The 21631-nt window shown below is 41.3% G+C and overlaps 1 protein-coding gene and 1 long non-coding RNA gene across 7 annotated transcripts; one reads left to right on the plus strand and one right to left on the minus strand.

The window, feature by feature from the left end:
* The first annotated feature begins 397 nt into the window (after positions 1-397).
* On the plus strand, positions 398-18720 carry LOC112650488 (uncharacterized). 5 transcript variants are annotated; one of them, XR_003130225.3, is made up of 3 exons: positions 398-6849; positions 7794-7939; positions 18457-18720. It is a non-coding gene; the product is annotated as an uncharacterized LOC112650488 (long non-coding RNA). The 5 variants fall into 5 exon arrangements; XR_003130223.3 differs by lacking the exon at positions 18457-18720 and adding an exon at positions 17784-18151; XR_007400988.1 differs by lacking the exon at positions 18457-18720 and adding an exon at positions 17792-18146 and having other exon boundaries at positions 7794-7943.
* TOPORS (TOP1 binding arginine/serine rich protein, E3 ubiquitin ligase) lies at positions 9339-20948 on the minus strand. 2 transcript variants are annotated; one of them, XM_025433202.3, is made up of 3 exons: positions 20761-20948; positions 19078-19272; positions 9339-12896 (listed from the first exon to the last, which is right to left on the minus strand). In XM_025433202.3, the coding sequence occupies exons 1-3, from the start codon at positions 20761-20763 to the stop codon at positions 9963-9965; spliced, it is 3132 nt and encodes a 1043-aa protein (XP_025288987.1). In that variant the 5' UTR covers positions 20764-20948; the 3' UTR covers positions 9339-9962. The 2 variants fall into 2 exon arrangements, with proteins under 2 accessions (XP_025288987.1, XP_025288988.1); XM_025433203.3 differs by lacking the exons at positions 19078-19272; positions 20761-20948 and adding an exon at positions 18391-18530.
* Positions 20949-21631: the final 683 nt, after the last annotated feature.

Below are 21631 nucleotides of genomic sequence, written 5' to 3' on the forward strand. Positions count from 1 at the left end.
GGGTTTTCCCCCCATTTTGCTTTTATAGCAAAGTTTAGATTCAATAAAATGCGCAAATTTTAAGTGTACGATTCCATGAGTTTTGAAAAATGTATATGGGTGGTAACTGCTTCCCCCAGGGCGTGTAGGTCCTATGGTAAGTGAATGTTTAACTCCACAGAAACCTGCCACCCGTTTTCAAAAACAGACGTACCGTTTTGCATTCCTAGCGGTAGACGAAGAGATCCAGTAGATCTACATTGGTCAATTTGCCATCATTGTCTATCAATGTGGTTTTGACTTTAACTCCTCGAACAGTTAACGTGAGCATATTTGCATGTGTTTATTGGCCATTCATCTTCTTTTGTGAGGCATTTGTTCCCATCTTTTTGCCTGATTGTGTTTCCTTTATATTATAGATTTACAAGTTATTTATTCTGGAGATGAGCCCATTGTCGAATGCATGTATCCCACCCAAATACCTTCTCCCAGACTGTGACTTACCATTTCATTTTCTTAAAAGTGTCTTTCAAGCAAATATGAAATGATACAAAGAAATCAAATAGGGTCCGAGACAGAAAATAATGGAGGTTGGAAAAAACTATTTTAATACAGTGGTAAAGGCATATATATCTCTGGGTAGGTCACATTTCAGCTGAGTCCTTAAAAATGGGGGAGGAATTAACCAAAAGAGTAGGAAGAGAGGGATTCTACGCAGGGGGATAGAGAGCACAAATGAATCAAAGAAAAAAAAAAGGTGAACAAGGGATAAATGGCATGTAGTGTTGCTGCATTGGTAAACAGGGCCTTGTAAGGCAAGGGATAAAGTACAATAGGAACACATAGCAGGACTTTAAGGAGTAATTTGATCACATTTTTAGAAAAGACTTGCCCCCTGGCTCCTATGCAGAACAAGTATCAATGAGAGGAGACTCAAGAGATGATGGGATCACAGATAAGGACAGTAGACATGGAGAGTGTAAGAAATGAAATGTTTCAGATATACTTTAGCAATAGGAGTGAGCAGCAGTGGAAAGGAAAGGGGGAGGGGACTCAAAGCTACATTCCAGGCATCTGGTTTGAGCAACTAGAAGAATGGTAGCACCGTGACTAAAATGGAGAAGACAGGTTTACAGCTTAGTCTAGTCCAGCGTGGCAGACAGACAAAATATATGAGTAAGTTCAAGAAGGAGAAATAAATAAAGCCAGATAAGAGAATAGAGTCGTGAGGGCTGCTTATATCAGATGAGCTAATGAGGGATGACCTAAATGAAGTGAGAGAGCAGGTCATTTGGGTGAAAAAGCATTCTACTAAACAAAGTGCAAAGGAGAAGGAGAAAGGAGGAGGAGAGGAGAGGAGAGGAGGGGAAAGGGAAAGGGAAGGAAAGGGAAAGTAAATGGGAAAGGGAAAGGGAAAGTAAAGGGGAAAGTAAGTAAAGGGGAAAGTAAAGGAAGGGAAGGGAAAGGAAAGGGAAAGGAAAGGGGAAAGGAAAGGAAAAGGGAAAAAGCACAAAAAACCCAGGAGTGAACCAGGCCTGCGAAAGTAAAAGAGGTGAGCAGAGTTGCTAGAGTGAAGTGGTCTGAGGGGAGGAGAGGTGGCCAAGGCAGTTCACATACAGTCTGACAGACCACTGGACAACTTTGGCTTTGGATTTTATATTAAATATGACAGAGAACCATTGTAGGATTTTGAGAGGAAGTAGAAGATCTGTTTTTAAAGGAGCACTGTGGTTGACTGGAAGAAAACAAGCTTCAGGGGAACAGGCTGGATGCCGAGTAACCAGGTAAGAAGTTGGGACCAGCACCAGAGAGATGATGGTATCTTGGATCAAGAACAAACCTGTATAAGTGAAATTGCAGGATATATAATTCTAAAATCACACAATTTGGTGGTGAACTGGATGTAGGACATGTGAGAAAGAATAATTCCTGTTTAGCCTGAGCAGCTGCATGAATGGTGGTGCCATCAGTAACGTGGACACTGGAAGATAGATGGGCAGGCTTGGAGGAGAAAAATCAAGAACCTGCTCACTTGCCTGCTGAGAATGATCCACAGGCAGGGCTTCTCACACATGAATGCCCACATAGGTCTTTTAAAGTGCAGATTCTGACCTTGTAGGTCTGAGACTCTGCATTTCTAACAAGCTGACACTGATGTGATGCTGATGCTGCTGGTCCAGACCTTGTTCTAAGTAGCAAAGTAACTAAAAAAAACATGAGATTAAAGAAAAATGGAGGATACTTCAAAAATCAGTATTTCTACTAAAGTGGGGTAAGTGAAATCCTGAGCACACGTGGAGGGAATGACCTAGAACAGTGGTTCTCAAACTGTAGTTTGTAGGCCAGTGGCATCAGAACCACTTGGAAACTCGTTAGAAGAGCAAATTCTTGGCATCACAGATGTTCTGAATCAGAAACTGTGGGTGTGGGCCTCAGCAATCTGTTTTAACAAAACTTACAAATGACACTGATGCATACAAAAGTGTGAGAACTAAAGGCCTAGAGAAAGAGAGCTTCATCCATTGATGGAACAAAGATGGATTCTATGGTAGGTTGAACGCAAAAATTACAATTCTTTACCTTTCCTAGTATTTACACCTCTTGCTAGAGAGGTATTTTGGTAAACAGGGTTTGCTTACCCAACCTTTGTGCTGGCCAGAACTGCCCAGCCCTATGGAAAGCATGTGATAGAGACAAGTGGGAAGGGTGAGGTATGAAATATACCCATTGTACCAATGAGCAAGAACACTAGAGAAACTTGTCCACTAACGTATGAAGTTGAAGCTGGGGATTGTGTTTTCACCGTGACAGCCATCTGCAGTTACTGATTTCCTTCAAAACACTCAACAGGATGCATGTAGACACAACTGAAGAGTTGGGTTGATCCAGATAGAGGTCTTGCTAGGTAAAACTACTGTTGCAGATCTGGCATATGACTTATTTTTAAACAGGCCACAAGCTAAAGATTGTTTTAATATTTTTAAAGTGCTGCAAAAAAAAAAAAAAGACTACATAACAGAAACTACATATAGCTCATAAAGCCTAAAATATTTACTATCTGGCCTTTACAGGAAAAGGTCGCTGACCCCTAAACTAAGTGAACGAGGAGAGACAGAAGGTCAAGAGGGTTGGAGGGTACTGCAAGGGAGTGTTTTAAACATAATCTGGAAAATCATAGCTGAGCATGAAGGAAAAGTATAGAGGAGGGTAATTAATAGGGCAGGGTCAAAAGATTGTACTTCCCAGTCCTGTATTCTAAAAATGGTATTAGATATTCTTGTAGGTGGCCTAATCTGCTCCACCCAGTAGAGAATTCCCTGATTCAATGATCACATGAAGGTAACAGTGACATGCTCCAAGAATTTAAAAGTAAGACTAACCTCTTGGAAATTCTGTTTATATCCTACTGCATGCAGGACACTGCATTTGATACAGGAGATACAACATAAAATTGAAGAGGCAAGAAAGTATATGGGACCAGAGGGAACAATTCTTGGTCTCTCTTTAAAGTTTTCCTTCTGCCAGCCTCCTTAATCTTATATTTTCTAGTTTTCATTTATGCCTGCTTCTCTTCTTGTTCTACTCTCTGGGAGAGCTCATCCACTTCTACAACCTCACTAGTACTCCCTAGTTTCCCAGTGACTCCTAAATCACCTCCCTAGTTCCAATCTCTCCTCCAAGATTCATACTATTTCCGGCCACCCACTGGAAATCTTCATCTGCCTGAGTGTCCTCCATGCTGTCCAAAAGAATTTTCTGTGATGATGGAATTGCTCTCTATCTGTATTGGCCAATATGGTAGCCATGAGCCTCAATAAACAAAATTTAGAATTCAGTTCCTGTTTTACTATCCACATTTCAAATAATATTCACATGTGCCTAGTAGCTACTATACTGGCAGTGCAGCTCTAGGCAGCTCAATATCAAACTGAAATGTCCTCCCCAAACTATCCCTATTCTTTTATTTCCTACCTTGAATGTTATCACTGAACTCTCAGGCATCAAACTCTCACGTGGGGTGGGGTGGTGGTGGTGGTGGTAAATCTCATACCAGACTTTTCCCTCTTTCTCATAGCCCATCCTCATCTACTCAGTACTCAAATTGGGTCTAGTCTACTGCAGAAATTTACTGAGTCCAGCCTCTCCCCTGGATCCCTATTCTTCTTCTACAGGTCCTTCTGATTTCTGGTTTGAGCTACTGCAGTTTCTCAAGCAGTGTCTCATCTAGGATTCCCCACTCCACAAACTTCTACATTACTGCTGGTTGTTTAAGAACAAATTTAATTGTTCCATTTCCACCTTCTATAAAATTCCTGTTGGTTTCACCCTATTCATTGTTAAACTCCTAGCATTTAGCACAGACTTGAACCACAGGTACTCAATGTTTGATGAATAAATGAATTTTAGAGACAGAAAAGCAGAGAGATATCCTTTTGCCTAGGAGAGAACTGCTTCCCTATTTAAAGTACAGATGGTCAGAGAAGCAGCCTACTCTAAGCAAATATTAGATACCAAAATCTGCCCCCCTCGTGTCTGTATAAAAGTACATCATCTAATGTTCTGGTAAACATCACAGCTGCAGCTTTTATGGGGATAAATTTATCAACTCAGACCTTGATCTAACAACTTCCATTTTCCTGGTCTCTTGCTTTTCTCAGGTATAGATCCAAAGGATTTACCGGCCCCTAATACCCCTGGCAGGTAGAGTAAGAATTTCTTAAGTTCCATGACCTTGTAAAAACCAATCTTACTGTACTTTTTTAAATGGTCTTATCTCACATACTGTTTTCTAATATGTAAATGTTCCAGGCATTGACTAAAAACTCAGAATAATCAATTATTTACCAAGTTTTTATCTTTGTACACGTGCCAGCTGCTACAGCAGAACACAAGCATAGTTTAAAGGACAAGATATAATACCCATGACACAACTCCCCCTTTTCTTCTCCATCCTTTATCTCCTATCACCCACAGTATCTTTCATGCAGAGGACACTTCCAGCTCATTGAACACTAACAATTCCAATTACCTTCAACTCCAGCCCTACCCATTCTAGTTACTTCCAATGATACCTAGAATTAGGCACTCTCAATTTCTTCAGGCTTCTTACACCTACTTCCATTTTATCTATTTGAACCTCACTGGAAAACAAATTCTTCAACCCCCTGCTCACCTCATAGCTTCACTTCCTTCCCTACACAGCCAAGATGCCAGAATGCATCAATTCACCAGTAGCTTACTCAACTCCCTTGTCCCTCCCTCTTTTACTAGTTACATTCAGAACTCCAACCATAAACCATCCATTTATTCATTCACTGTATAAATACTGAGTACATACTATTTGTCCAACATTGGTTTCTGCTTCTGCTCCCGCAGTGGTGAATGCTACCAGGAAAAAAAAATCATTTTATGGTGTCCCATAAAATATCCTGTGTCTTTAAGGGGAGGCCTCTGGTCTCAGCACTCATCAGTGATTCTTAGCTAACCCTCTCCATGACCCTCAGTGGCCTTTTTCTCATTCCTCTCCTGAAGCCCAGTTTTATGACCCACTTCTCAGAAGACAGGATGACAGGTTTTACAGTATGAACCACCTCATCTTAACACATCTACTCACAAATGTGCATTACTTCAGTCACTTTAGAGTAATAAGACTCGCCTCTGCTTCTATCCATCACGAATCCACTCACCTGTGTTCTGTGCTCTGCCATTCAGGAACTCTGCTGCATCTGTTACTACTCTGCTTTGCTTTAAACTTTTCCTGTCCCAGGATCTCCTTCCTAGAAAGCTTGTCTTCCCTCCATCCTAAATTTTTAAGAACTCTCCTTTGATTTTATACCCCTCACAGCTTGCTTCTGAGCATGGAAACAAGAGCAGTTATAACTGTGTATCTCAGACTAAAATCCTTATCTCAACAGGATTGGCCTTATAAATGGGACCAGAACACCTCCCTAGTGACTCTGGCTCTTTCTCACAAAGTGGCTTTAATAGTTACTGCATGTTTGTCTGACATTTTCCTTTTGCTGAGTATACATGGCTGAAAACTCTGACACACGCACACAGGTAACCTTGCAGTCCTGTAAGGGTAATTTTATTAGCCTGTTCTTTTTTTTTTTAATATTATTTATTTATTGGGGGTGGGGGGGCAGAGACACAGGCAGAGGGAGAAGCAGGCTCCATGCAGGAAGCCTGACGTGGGACTCAATCCCAGGTCTCCAGGATCACAACCTGGGCTGCAGGCGGCGCTAAACTGCTGCACTACCGGGGCTGCCCTTATTAGCCTGTTCTGAAATTATTTCAAACTTACAGAAAAACTACAAAAATTAAGTATAAAGACTTCCTACATTTTTACCCTCAATTTTTAACATTTTGCCACAATTTACTTTATCACCATCTCCATCTATATACGCAGTTTTTTTCTGAACCACTTGAAAGTAGGCTGCATACACAATAATCATGATTTAGCTTCCTACACAGGTTTTCCTAAAGGCATCAAACAATGGACATGTCTATAGAATAGTGCTCCCTCACCCACAGTCAACTATGATTCGGAAGCCTTTTGAAGTATGGGGAGGTCAACAGTAGCCTGATGCTTACATCACAATGCCTAGGTCATTCACTTCACTTCATTCCTTAGGCATTTTACCGTTTCACATCACAAGGGCAAGTACAAGTTATTTTGAGAGACCACATTCATATAACTTTCATTACAGTGTACTGCTATAATTGTCCAACTTTATTGTTATTAATCTCTTCCTGTGCCTAACATACACTTTATCATAGGTATGTATGTATAGAAAACAGTACATACAAAGTCAGGTACTATCTAGTTGTAGGCATTCACTGGTGGATCTTGGAACTTCTCCTTTACAGGTAAGAGGGTACTACTACATAAGTTCTGGTCTCAGTGATAGCTACATTATAGTAATTTAATCAGTTAATGTTTTGATTGTGCATAGCTCAATGAGTTTGATGTTAGAAATGGACCCATGCTCAGAATTCTGATGAAATCTGGTGTGTGAAGAGTAACCCTTCTCCCTCTACTTCCCTTCCCCTACTGTCACTGGTGGGGACATTGGTGGGGATACTGGGGCTGGTGACAAACTGAACCAGGTTATACTTGATTTTTTGTATCTTGGAGAATCTTCTGAAACTTCTGACTAGCTCTGGGTGTCCATCCCACTGGCAGAGGACTGCAATTATTCCCCATGATGTAAGAACCTGCAAGAATGGGCCATCAGCTTACCTTGAATAAATTGTTGCCCCTTTGTACACACAGCCCATCTTATTACACATTAAACGGGTTGAGGAGGCCCTTGGATTGGCTCCCAGAGTTTCCTGAGACTGGGAAGTAAAAGTAATAAAAAGTTTTCTTGTTGTCAACCTGAGGATTGACGAACGAGAAAGTGCAAATGCTTGATTGCATTTCCTTTAAACAAAGGAAAAGTCAAAAAAAGACACTGAAAATCTAAGGTTAAGATAAAATATCTCATACACACTGAATCAGGTGAACAGCTTAAAAGAATATACTGGTAGGCTAAAAGTTAAGACAGTGGAACCCTCTAAAAGCAGACAGCAGGTCCCAATTTTTAAAATCCCTACTATCTAGTCATCCATCAAATGCTTTAAATATTTCCTATATGAAAGAAAACAGAAGTGGTTTACCAGAAAATGTACATATGGTTGCCAAAGAACTTGCAGACAGGTGAGAGAACACTTAGTAATGAATTACTACAGGACTCCAAGGTTATTGAGAGTGTAAATAATTGAGGGAAAATAATGGAGGACGGCACACTTTACCAGAAGCTTTCCTTTAGGATGGGATTGTTTCCAGAAGAAAGATCCACATGAAGGCTCTGCATTAACAGGGAGCAGCACCTCCATAGACCTGAGATTAGGATGGCCAGAGCACAAATGAGGTGAGAGAAAAGCTGACAATGAACCAGAATCTGATTAGGCAGAGGTATGTAAACCATATTATGCTGGATTTTTGTTTGCTTTCATTAACTATCTTAAGAATAACAGAAAATTACTGAAAGATTTTTAAATAGGGGAATGAAACAAAACAAAAACTTAAAAAAAAAAATCTTTTGACTGCTACATCAAGAAAGGCTGGAGGCAAACAGGTAGGTTTAGAGCAACACTGGATGCAGGCCGACCCACTGTAAAAGCACAGGTAAGAGATCATGGCTGCCTAGATTGGATAACCGTGTAGAGACATTAGAAATATTCAGTGACCAGGATTTGGGGATTGAATGAGAGGGCTGAAGGAGGAGAATCAAAGACCGGGAAATTTTTGGCCTGAACCCCTAAGAGGATGATATGATGCTGCCACGTATTAAGATGAGATCCATGTGTTTAACTGACAACACTAAGATAGGTTTTCACTAAATGTTTAAAAATATGTAAGATCAGAAAATAAAATAGCATTGTTTTTAATACTTAAACTACAAAATCATAATTTCAAATTATATTCCTTGATCAACTATAGTCTTCCCATAATTTCTCAATGTCTAATCTTATAAAAATTGCAAACATCAATTCTGATTGTCGTTTAAAAGAATTTCCTACCGCCATTAGGACAAATACAAACATGACCTACAAAGCTTAGTGCCACACTCTGCCCTGTGACTAACTTTGCCTTCTTTCAATTCTTGGAATATGCAAGGCTATCCTTCTGCTTTTGAATCTTTGGATGTCTTTCCCTTTGCTAAGAACAACTCTACTCCTAGCTAACATCTGTTTTCTGAATTTCAATTCAGCCATCATTTCCACATGAGATTAGGCCCCCACTGTATGCTCTTCTAGGAAATCATACTTTCCCTCCAAAGAACTTATGGTTTGTAATGTTTACATATATGTTCCACGATGGCAAGGAGCGTATCTGCTTTGTTCTACCACTAAAACCCTAAAAACATAGTATAGAACCTGCCACACATCAGGCATCCCAATTTCTGTTGAACAACAAATGAATATGGTAGCAAGGCAAACTGAAGGCTGAATTAGACTTAATCCAAGTTCTGTTACTCACTGGCAATCTTATTTTAGGATAGATGGAGAGCAATTTGTCATTTCTAAAACAGAATAAAACATAAACATAATTACTTTGTGTGTAAGTACCAATGTAAAAGAACTTTGGCAAGGATCTTTTGTTTTTAGTAAGCTAAATGCTACATAGCTGCATTCTGCTGAAGATATTCCTCATAATCAGATTAAAGAACTAAATTAAAATGCAGATCACTTGAAATTTAGTATTAACAAGTATACCCTTAACTATTTTGAAGATTTTAGCTCCTCTAAGTAGTTCAAGTAATTCGATTTTTTTTTTTTTTAAGGCAATACTGCGTAGGAAAATTTCTAGATTCTTGTTTTAAAGTGTTACTGTTTTATTTTTTATTTTGTTGAATACACATCTGTTTTACTGGCAGTCCAGATAAACAAGTATATAAAGGAAATATTTAAATTTTTCTTTTGGCAGGTGTCAAACTGTGCAGATTAAAATGCCTCAATTTAACCTGAAGAAATGGTTTTGAATCATACAAATTTTTAAGAAGAAAAATAAACTGTCCAAAGGGATTCTCCTAGCTTATAACACATTTCCAGAATAACTCTCAAAAAAAAAAATTCAAAAATACTCATTGACTACTTTAAAAATATGTCAATACCATATGGCTTTATGAAATAACTTCTAAAATTTATATTTTTTTTATTTAAAAAGGATCCCAAGTTTTAAATAAACTGCTAGCAATATCATTTTCCTCACTTAAAAGTGCATATCTCTGAGGGTGGGACATACATACTTTTTGAACAAATAATGATTTTTACAAATTTTTAACACAAAAAAAAATTACTTAAAATATTTTTAAGGGGCTAAGAGTTTTCACCAAAAGTCATCTTTAAATAGACTGCAGTAGATGACACTGTTCTTTTTGTTTTTTGTTTTTTTTTTATACCATCAGAATTCTCAATGAGATGCTTTGGCAGTTTTAAGACATATCGTGGTCTCTACCAAGAGATACTGACATTAACGATGTCCGTGGAGACGGCAACTGCCTTGATGGCTCAGTGTGAATAGCAACATTACTGGGCTGGTTCTCCAAATCAGAGGCAAAAGTACTCTCTTCTCTTACATCAAGAGTTTGTTCAACCGAAGCTGCCTGGGGTGGAATATCATCCACAGTTTTGTTGGCATTATTCAAGTTGTCATTAAGTGTGGAAATATTACACTCCTTGTCTAGGATGCCAAATTCATCTTCTATTGTAACTACATCTTTAGCTTCAAATGGTTCCAAGGGAGGAGGCAAAAACTCATTTTGTAGAGGGTCCTGAGGACCACTATTGTCACATTCTGTATCCTCCTTTACTTCAGAATCCTTATCACTATCACTGTCAATGGTAATTACAACTGGCGAACGTGAACCATTGTCCCCATGATGTTTCTTATGCTTCTTCTTGTGCTTCTTCTTTTTCTTTTTATGATGCCTAGTTGTATCAGTAGCTTTGCCTTCATAAACTATCTCTACACTTAGGCTCCGGGTCCTCCTTTTTCTCCTTTTGTGTTTTGTCTCTCTGTCTGATGATCGGCTGTCTGAAAAGCTGTCACTCTCATTTTTGTGGTTGCCATCCAATTTTGATGAGGACTTTTGGTAATGACTTTCCTTTACTTTAGAAGCAAACTCACGAGAAGGTTGAGCCACTTCATTAGTACCCTCCAAATGCCGTGTTTTGTATTTTCGTTTCCCTCCGGGCTTTTCATTTCTTACCCAGTCAGGCCCTGTAGATGCAGTTTTTGATCTATTACTGGACAGGCTTCTTGATCTGTGCCTTTCATAGTAGTAATACTTCCTTTCACTGTGATTATTTTTTTTCCTAGCATTTGTTCTTTCAGAAAAGGACTGAATTCTAAATTCTGGACTTGAAGATTGTCTGGAATAATGAGCTCTGGACAGAGTCCTCCTCCTATAAGATGATTCATAGCCATCCCTGTCCTTGTTTCTACTATAGTAAGTATACTCCCACTTATACCTGCTTCCATAATTATTTCTTAAATAATAACGATCTCTATTTCTGCTCCGTGATCTTCTTTTACCATGATCACTGCTACGAGATCTTGATCTGCTTGTGCTTTCACTACTGAGAGAGAGAGTCTGGCTTCTTCTTGACCAACTGCTGTCTCTGGTTCTTGATCTCTTCTTGTCTCTTCTACCTCTAGGTCTGCTACTCTCCCTGCTCCTAGACCTTTTGCTTTTCATCCTTTTCTTCCCATGATGCTTTCTACGACTCTTCTGATCATGCCCACTTCTACTCTGGGAACGAGAATCTGAACTTCTTGATCTTCCCCTCCTCCTGTGTCTACGGTTATATGGGGAATATACCCTGTCTCCTCTGATAGACGAGCTCAGGTCTCTGGGAGATGACAATGATGTAGAGTGCTTCTCTTCTTTCTTTGACTTGATTCTTTTACCAGAACCACAATGACCTTTATTTATTTGCTCATCCTTTCCAAGGACAGAGTGTGGAGATGAGCATCTACTAACATCACTATCACCAGAACTATAAGACTGTTCTTGTGTCTTCACAGTCTCCATTTTCTCATAAGAGCCTAACTCCTCAGAATCAGAGGACAGTTCAACAAGTTCTGGGGTCCTCTCAGCTAGTGGTTTAACAAACCCAACAATGACACAATTATCTGAAGAAGAATCACTGTCATTATTGAGGTCTTCATTAGTTTGTACTCCTTGTATCTGAGATGTGGCTCTTCCTGTTACAAGTTCTTCATCTGAACTATCAGAAGTATTTAAAAGGGAAGACATGGCAGCGTGTACCTGTTCTGAGCTTGAGTAAGATGGCCCTGGAGTTTCATCATCCCACGGTGCCTGACTAACAGTGGTTACATTGATATCTAACTCTTGAGTCTCAGCTTCGTCAGGAGATATTGTTATGACTGAAGAATCAGAATGGCTACCTTCTTCATATGAAGGAGCAGGGCAATCATAATTAGCATGCTGGTCAAAAGCTGCCATGTTAAAAGGAGATCGAGCAAAACTGATAAATTCATGTATAAAATGCTCAGTCCGATTAAGCAGAAATGGTCTTAAGTCAGACACAAATTCCCGACTTTCCAAGTCATAGCGAGTAACATTACTCATGATGATGTGCTGGACAATATTCACTAAAGATCCATGAGCTCCAAAAAGAACTGTAAGTTCACGTTTTAGCCAGGGGACTAATCTGTGAAGGCAAGCTGGATTTCTACGGAAAAATTCAGCTGAAATATCCCTGCAGCGACCACCATCTTCAATATTTCTAACACGGGCGCCAGCACGATAAAGAGTTCGTCTAAAATTAATAATATCCTGTTCTTGAATTTTCCGCAAAGATCTTTCATCTGCAGTAGTTGGCCTCCTTACTGCAATCTGTCTCATAAGTTGAGGAATTTCACCATTTCTAGGTCTTGTTGAAATGCCTAACCCCTCAAATAGTACTCCACTATCTGGTGGAGTTGTTGTTCTTCTACTCATAGTATTATTAGGTGAATAAACAGAAGCACTTCGATCTCTTGTCATAGTTGTACGATAGCGAAATCGTGGAACATCAGGGGTTGCAAAAGAACCGTTATATGAAGGCCTTAGGACATACTCCTTGAAGTCATCTTCTGCCCTCACAGAATGGAAAATAGAATCAAAGGGCTGTTTACATAGTGGACATTCAGCTTTGTTTTTTGACCACTCCTGTACACAGCGAAAACAGAACTTATGTAAACAGCGATCTAAGTAAGACACATTATCAAATCTATCCAAACATATAGGACACTTAGAATCAGGAGATGCATCAGCTGGTACTGTCTGTTGCAATTTGCTAGTACCAGCTTTAGGTGAAAAGTTGTCCATTTTAAATTCCTTAGCAGCTGATGCCATTATCTGTAAAAGGGAAAAAAATACATCAGTAACCAGAAAAAAAGAACAGACTAAAATCTGAAAAAAAAAAAAATTCAAATAAATGATTGTGAAACATACTTTGGTGAAAATAGCTGAGTAGCTCATTAACCTTGTAATATGAAGGGAGAGTGTAACATAGTCATATAGTACTTAAAACACAAGCTCTAAAAGTCACATATTTCCTGGGTTTGAATCCTGGTTTCACACCAGTGGTGTGACTATGTATCAGCAATAATAGAACCTGCATCACAGGGTTTATGAAGACCTTAGAAAAGGTGCCTGGTACCCAGGAAGCTCTCAAATATTATGCAGCATTCTGTTCTTTTAAAAAAGAATTTAACCAAAAAGAATTTTATATACATATAAATATATAAAGGTATATATATTTATATACTTATACACACACACACAATCTGCCAAGTACCCATGTATCCACCACTCAGATTTAGCAACATTTTTTTCATGGCTATTTCAATATTTTTTAAATATCCCTTATCTTCTCCTCCTATCCCCCTCTAGAAAATAAAAACCAAAAACACCACAGTCTTCAGCTGGTGTTATTTCTATCTATTGTTTTAGTTCTTGCATACATATCCCCTGAGCAATATAGACTACTGACTTGCTTTATTTATGTAAAATATTGAATGTATACCTTTAAACATAACTACGGTGAGATAATTTGCATACCAAAAGTTTACCTGTTTAAACCAATTCTGTAGTTTTTAGTGGAAGATTCTTTCACACAGAGAGAGTATCTTTTAGTGAGGACTAAATGAAATAATATATGTAAAGGTGTCCAAAGAATAGTTCCTGGCTCCTAGCAACTGCTGTGTAAATATTAGTTGCTGTTAGTATTATTATACTATGGTTACACTACTATATTCAATTCCTCACTGATTCCTTACATTACTAAGTCTTTGAGCTTTTTTATTTAATCCAAAGGCAGCCACAATGTTTCTTGAAATCATGCTTCCAGGGATCCCTGGGTGGCGCAGCGGTTTGGCGCCTGCCTTTGGCCCAGGGCGTGATCCTGGAGACCCAGGATCGAATCCCACGTCAGGCTCCCGGTGCATGGAGTCTGCTTCTCCCTCTGCCTATGTCTCTGCCTCTCTCTCTCCCTGTGTGACTATCATAAATAAATAAAAATTAAAAAAAAAAAAAAAAAAGAAATCATGCTTCCAGTGCCCTTCCCTTGTTATTTTTTCCCCACAAGGATCACTAGAATCTTAATTAGTTTTGTTTTCTTTAAATGTATCAGTTTATGTTGACCCCCCCCTTTTTTTTTTTAAGATTTATTTGTCTGAAACAGCGCACACGGAAGCACAAGCAGGGGGAACAGCAGATGGAGAGGGAGAAGCAGGCTCCCCGATCCCCTACCAAGCAGAGAGCCTGACAGGGGGCTTGATCCCAGAATGCTGGGATCATGACCTGAGCCAAAAGCAGATGGATGTTTAACCAACTGAGCTACCTAGGTGCCTCAACCCATTAACTTGCAAATTTGCCAGAGCTGAAATTTGGTATGCATCACATTTTTGGCCTGGTTATCTTATAAATCACTCTTTAGCTGCACTCTATATTAATCATTGAGTATATATTAAAAATGTTTCTTTCGGGACGACTGGGTGGCTCAGAGGTTGAGAGTCTGCCTTTGGCCCAGGGCGTCATCCTGGCATCCCAGGATCGAGTCCCACATCGGGCTCCCTTCATGGAGCTTGCTTCTCACTGTACCTGGTCCCTGCCTCTCTCTGTGTCTCTCATGAATAAAATAAATCAAATCTTTAAAAAAAAAAAAAAATTTTTTCTTTAGGTTTCCTGGGCCTATTCATCTTTCTCTACCTCCTCTATCATAGAAAGTTCCATCAATGGTCAACTGCTATCAATTTAGTCTAATGGAATTATAACTTTCTAAACACTGGCCAGGGAATGGATCCCTAGGTGGCTCAGCGGTTTAGCACCTGCCTTCAGCCCAAGGTGTGATCCTGGAGTCCCGGGATCGAGTCCCACATCAGGCTCCCTGCATGGAGCCTGCTTCTCCCTCAGCCTGTGTCTCTGCCTCTCTCTCTCTCTCTCTCTCTCTCTCTCTCTCTCTGTGTCTCTCATGAATAAATAAATAAAATCTAAAAAAAAAAAAAACCAAAAAACTGGCCATACCAAATTCTAACAAAAACAAACCCACAACAAAATTCATGATTGTGAAATGTAACTATTTCATCAGAAATTTCAAATTAAACTTGCTCATCTAAGGGCATCTTAACTTTCTCAGAGACATAACTTAATAGGAAATCAATTAATACTGAACAAATGTTTCTTCAGGGATCCAAATATTTCTAGTCTTTTATTTTCTAGACTAGAAATACAGAAATCACCACTGCTCTTAAACAGCATGTAATTATAATAAACTGCTTTCATTAATGTATTTAACTATATACAATAATAACTGTCATTAATATATCTAAACCTTAATAATATTTAAATTTCTCGGCATTTTCTCCTACTTCTAACATTTTTATTCTTCCTCCCAGGAAATAAAAAGCCTAAAAATAAAAATTTTTAGGATCACAGACAGAGTCTGTACATTAGGGGAAGGAATGAAGAGTGGAGAGAAACTGGATAGGTTATCAGAGAATCTGGACTGACCACGTTTCCCCTAAAACTATAAACTGGAAACATTCAATAAAATCTAGATTTTTTAGTTTGCCCTTCTATATAATAAAGAGATTATTAGACTTTTTTAAAAGACTGGTGAATTTAAAGTTAATACATTGTACCTTGATTTGTGTCATGGAAATACAAAACTGTAGTGTTTACTGAACATTTGCAGTTCACATAAAAAATACAACCCTGAATGCATTTTATTAAAGGAAATTTGTAGGTAGTAAACTTAAAATAAAACAAAATCTCAACTAAGTAGAATTTTTTTTTTTTTTTTTAATGGAATCTTAAGGGAAGGGATCTTAGGTGGCTCAGCCAGTTAAGCATCTGCCTTTGGCCCAGGACACGTTCCCAGAATCTTGGGACTGAGCCCCAGCCCCCCATGGGGCTGCCTGCTCAGCGGGGAGTCTGCTTCTCCCTCTCCTTCTGGCCCTGCTTGTGCATGCACTCGCTCTCCAATAAATAAAATCTTAAAAACAAAAACACAACTTTTCTTCCCTTCCCTAGTTTTATAATAAGCCTGTTAACCACTTCAACAGTATAGTACAGGGCAAAAGAATGATCAGGAACATCCATAAGATATAAAAAAATAGAGTTGTATTTCTCATAGTAATATCTTTAGATATAAAAAACAGTATTCATCAGAAACATCAAACAGTGGCAATGCATATACATCATCAAATAAGAGATTTTCCTTCAAAAGCATCACTAATGCTGAAATTAACACATTTATTAATGGGGCATCTGGCTGGCTCAGCCAGTAGAGCATGTAACTCTTGATCTCAGGGTCATGAGTTCAAGCCCCTCACTGGGTGTAGAAATTACTTTAAAAAAATTTTTGCTAAAATATTTGCTGGGATACAAATGAAATAGAATTACCATATGACCCTGGAATTAAATACCCATCCAAGAAAACATACTGTCCATACCAAAACTTACATGTGAATATTCATAGCAACATTTATCATAAAAGCTCAAAAGTGGAAACAACCCTACCAACTTATGAAAAGAAAAATAAAATGTGGTATACCCATACAGTGGAATATTATCGAGCAATAAAAAAGATGAAACAGATACATGCTACAATAAGAACGGAAACTTTTCATTAGGCAAAATGGAGAAAAAAAAGTCACATAAGACCACATGTTGTATGATGCCATTTATATGAAATGTCCAGAATAGGCAAATCTATAGATGGAAATAGACTGCTGGTTGCTGGGGGAGGGAGAGAGATTACACAGTTTATTTTTGGAATGATGAAAATGTTCAATTATAGTTGCACAACTCTCTAAGTATACTAAAAACCCTAAAAACCACTGGGTTACAAACGTTAAACAGGTAAACTTTATGGATGGAATATAAACTATATCTCCATAAAGTGGCCTTAAAAATACAAATTAAGGCATAATACAAGCTAGGGGACAGATTAAGATGACTAGTTTCTTTATAAATTCTAGGTTTAAGTAGCAAAGGTGGAACAGATGGCAGATTTAATGCTTCAGGTTCTAGAAGCCTGCAATAAGGTTTCTGTATCCTGGCACTCCAGGAATTGGGACTTCAAGTTAATTTTCCATAAACATAAAGAAAAAATCAGTTCTTCTGATCCTATTTCCTTAACCAAGCCTCCCAAATTCTAAATAAAGTTTATCATCTTTAGGATACACTGATTAAACCAAACCTTCCCCAAATTTTAAACCTATTGGCTTTAACAAGGTAAGAATGCTTCCTGTCACATTTTGGGGGAATTTCAGATATTAACAAGCATACTTACCTAGGGAAAATAGATTGGGGGGGGGGGTGTGAAGAATCAAGGGCTGAAGGCTAAATTATAAACTGGACATTCAAAAATGGTGATTACATATAGGGGAATGATATCAATTCTAATGCAGAGCCAGGGTGAAAATCAAAACCACTTATTAATGGTGTGATCTGGAGGAAATTATTTAACTTCTCAAAACCTTAAAATTTCTCAATTCTAAAATCGATTAAGTACTAGCGCCCGCCTGAAAAGATGGTTGTGTGAAGGCATATATTACTCTATGTAAACTCTTAGCATGATTAGTATGGGGTAAGAATTTAATACTGTTACCCCATGTGAAAATAAAGTTAATTTTAGTCCTTTCCATCACCTATAGCTGATTATAACAACTCAGGAAAACTATAACAAATAATCTTTTTTTTTAATTTTTATTTATTTGTTTATTTATTTATTCATAGAGACAGAGAGAGAGGCAGACCCAGGCAGAGGGAGAAGCAGGCTCCATGCAGGGAGGCCGACGTGGGACTGGATCCGGGGTCCCCAGGATCACACCCCAGGCTGCAGACGGCGCCAAACCGCTGTGCCACCGGGGCTGCCCACAAATCATCTTTTTTTCTAAATATAATTACTGCATTTCGTATATCCACGCAAGGTGGCTAAAAAGCGTACAAAATAAGATGCACTAGAATAAACCCCAAGTATTAAAAAATAATCTGGGTTCTTTTTATTACCTTAGCGAAATCACTGTACCTCCTTCAACTGCAATGTAATCACCAGTTCCAAAGGATCATTCGGATCTTAAAGGATCTATTAACCAGGTCTTATAAATTTTAATTCCAATACCAGACATAAAAAGAACTTTTAGGGAACCATTCCCCGCTAAAGCCACTCATTCCAGCTAATCATGATGGTTTTGGCTGACTACAGCTTTGAATCTCATGGACTACAAGCAATAAAAACAGTTAAAAAAAAAAAAAGAAAGAAAAAAAAGAACCCAAACTTCGCCGTTAACTTAAATCTCGGGTAACTGTTAATTTAACTTAAATAATCTTGAAATTTACCTACCGAAAATTCTGTTCCCTTTTGCCCTTAAGGCATTGTTTGCTTCACCTCAGTACTGCCCCCTTCCAGGCTACGACTCGGCAGCCCGCGAGGAAAGCCGCCCTGACTGGAAGGACGGAGAAACCACAGGCAGGCGAGCCCGGCCCCCTACGTGTAACAGCACGGTGACAGTGGCCTCCTCCGGCTGAGAACGGCCACCGGCCAGGACCGCAGATGAGCCCCACGTGCATTACATAATCACACGAACTACAACACTGCTCCTCCCGTTTTACAGGCAGGCAGTGAGAGGAGGACGCTCGATCTAACCTCCGGCACACCTCTGAGGAGACGCGAACGCAGTGCTCGCTGCGGGCTCCCCACCCCCACCCCCCCCACCCCCACCCCCCCCGCCGCACCCCCTCGAGGCCGAGCTCTTTCCAGTACACCGCCAGGCTCGCGCCCCTCGGGAGGGCTTCTAGGAAACGCAGCCCTCCCCCGCCCGCCGGCACAAATCCACAGGTGCGACACCGGAGCCGCCGGCCCGCCCGCCGCCAGCCCCGCCCCGACGCCCCGCCCCGCCCCGCCGAGGCCCGGCCGGCCCCTCAGGCCCAGATCGCAGCTCCCCGGTGCCGGGGCCTCTTCCCAGGCCCGGAGCGCCGGCCGGCCCACCCCTCCCGACCCCCGCGCCCCATTGTTCCGAATCTCACTCACCTCGGAGGATACCGGCGCAGGCCCGGCTGGCGCGCTCGAGCCAAGCTCCCGGCGGCCCAGAAAGCTAGGTCGATGACGGCAGGATCCGCGAAGGCGCACCCGGCGACTTCGCCGCCGGCCCTCAGGAGCCGGAGCAGGCGGGGGCGCTTCACCCTCCTCGCGAGACAGCGGAGACCCCGGCGGCTGCTGCGACCCCTGTGACGTAAAGCGCTCATCACCAATGGCAGCTTGGGGGGAGGCAGCAGAAACGAGACCCCCTCCGCAGCTCCCCGCGCGTCAAAACACAACACCCGCGTGCGTAACGCATGCGCGGTAGAAAGGCGCCGGCCGGCATGGAGGGCGGGGCCTAGAATGCTCGCCCGAGCCCCGGCCCTTCCCCCCCGCCCCCGCCCCCGCCCCCGCCCCCGCCCCCGCCCCTACTCCGGCGTAAAAGCTCCGAGAATCGCCCAGGCACAAATCACTAACCGCCACCATCACTCTCGTTACCAGTAGTTTCCGGGGCCTACAGGCGCGATACTTGACGTTCGCTCCTAACTTAGCTTGGTCTCGTTTAAAACTGACCAAACTCTGCGAGAAGTTGCTAAAATTACCTCCAGTGTAAAAAGGAACGGAGTTACTTGGAGGGGAAGGGACCGCCTCCAGTTGCACAGCGGGAACAGAACTCTGGGATTCGAATGGAATCCAGAGCCAGGGCCCAAGCAGTGTCCTACGCGGTCTTCGTAAAGAAATCTACTCCAGCCCAGGGGTAAACAGGCATTACCTAAGAGAACGGGGCCTTAAAATCTTCCCAAGACAAGCTTTTTCCTCTCAAAGGAATACTTTACACTTCCCCATTCCCCGGAATCCGGGTTAAAGCCCTCTTTAGGTGATATCTGAGATGTACAGGGACAGAACGTCTGGGCCTAAGGCGGCCCACTGCCCCGTTCTACCCACAGGCCTCACACCAGAGCGTCCCAAAACATTGCAGAGCTGGACTTGCTACAACCGCCCGCGTACAAAATGCCGTCTCTGGCTGAAATTTGACACGTGCTACCGCCCTAAGCACACAAAAAGCGCTCAAAAAACACTTGTTGATTGGCAGTTACGTTATTTCTTCCACAAGCCATTGCGTTCTCCAAGACTTTTGTTTCAGGAAGAAGGGCTCAATGAACAGGGACTCCCCACCACGACTCGTCGCTGTTATATAAAAGTGGGTGGTACTCTTAAGTCAATGATGAATATGCGAACGTCTCTCTGTATTACGTGGAAAGAAATGCGGGTGGAAATGTTCATCTCTCCGGCGTTAGAAGCCCGTGTCATACTTAAAATGAAGATCATTTTTTTCAAATAATTTTTAAATGCACACGACGGCATATTATCTTGCACGGATATTGCACTGCAACGGAAAGACCCGTTGACAAGGCACGCCCATCTAAGTGGCGGAAAAGGCCATTTTTAACACGTTTCCTCCTTTATTTTACCCTGTCCCCCCACGGCGAGCTAGGCCCCCGGATCACGTGAGCCCGCCTCCAGCTCCGGGCGGAAGAGGCCGGCCGGGCTGATGGGAAACGCTGCCGGAGGCGAGGGGCGGGCGCTCGTGCCCGGCTGAAAGATGGCTGCCGCCGCTCGGCAGCCGCCGCCCCGGAGGTGACTCTAGGGCCTACAGCTTCCCTCCGTTCCCGCAGGCCGCCGCCGCCTCCTTACCATGAAGCCAGTGAGTCGCCGCACCCTGGACTGGATTTATTCAGTGGTAAGTCCCTGGCCTGGCGGGGCTCCACGGTGTCGACTCCCTAGGCCCGCAGGCGGAAGGCCCCCTATTTCTTCAGCGCCCAGAAACTCCAAAATCCATTCCTGTATTAAGGCTTTCACTCTCTCACCTCGACTCCGCCTCTTCCTGGAAGACACGCTCTTCCGCTTCTTACGTAAGGGCGCAGGGTGTACTTGCCTCCGGGACCCCATTTATTCGAGTTTTTCACTGTAATTCTCACCTTAGCAACGTACCACCTCGGCGACCTGTCGGTGCGGGGGGAGGGAGGGAACTGAATTATCACTTACGTAATTTTCTTGGCCTTTATTCCCTCTCTTGCATTTTTTTAGTTGCTCCTCGCAGTCGTATTGCTCTCCTGGGGATATGTCATCTATGCATCGACAGTAGCTGCACGACGACAGCTAAGCAAGGAATACCCAGACAGATCTTGGGGATGAATATTTGTAATTCCTCTGGATTTAATGCTGTTCACATAGTTCTTTACCTGATGCTTCCCTGGCACGTGTCTAGATATAAAGTAAAATCCATTATGCGATGCTTATAAATTTATTTTTGCGTAGTCCTTTATAATCACCACCAATCTAATTCTCACAGAGGTTTTCTTTTACAGTCTTATATAAAACAAACCAACCTAGATCTGACAGCATGTTGAGTACTGGACCATAGATGGAATGACATGCTTTTCAACCTAGAGCTTCTAAAGTACCTCTTAAAATGCCTCAGTCTTCTTTAAAACAGTCTGTGGAATTGCTGTTCTTATACTTGTTTATTGCAACATTTCATTCTGTTGCATACCTTCACATAAGA

This window comes from Canis lupus, chromosome 11, assembly GCF_003254725.2.
Source record: "Canis lupus dingo isolate Sandy chromosome 11, ASM325472v2, whole genome shotgun sequence".
NCBI classification, from domain to species: Eukaryota; Metazoa; Chordata; class Mammalia; order Carnivora; family Canidae; genus Canis; species Canis lupus.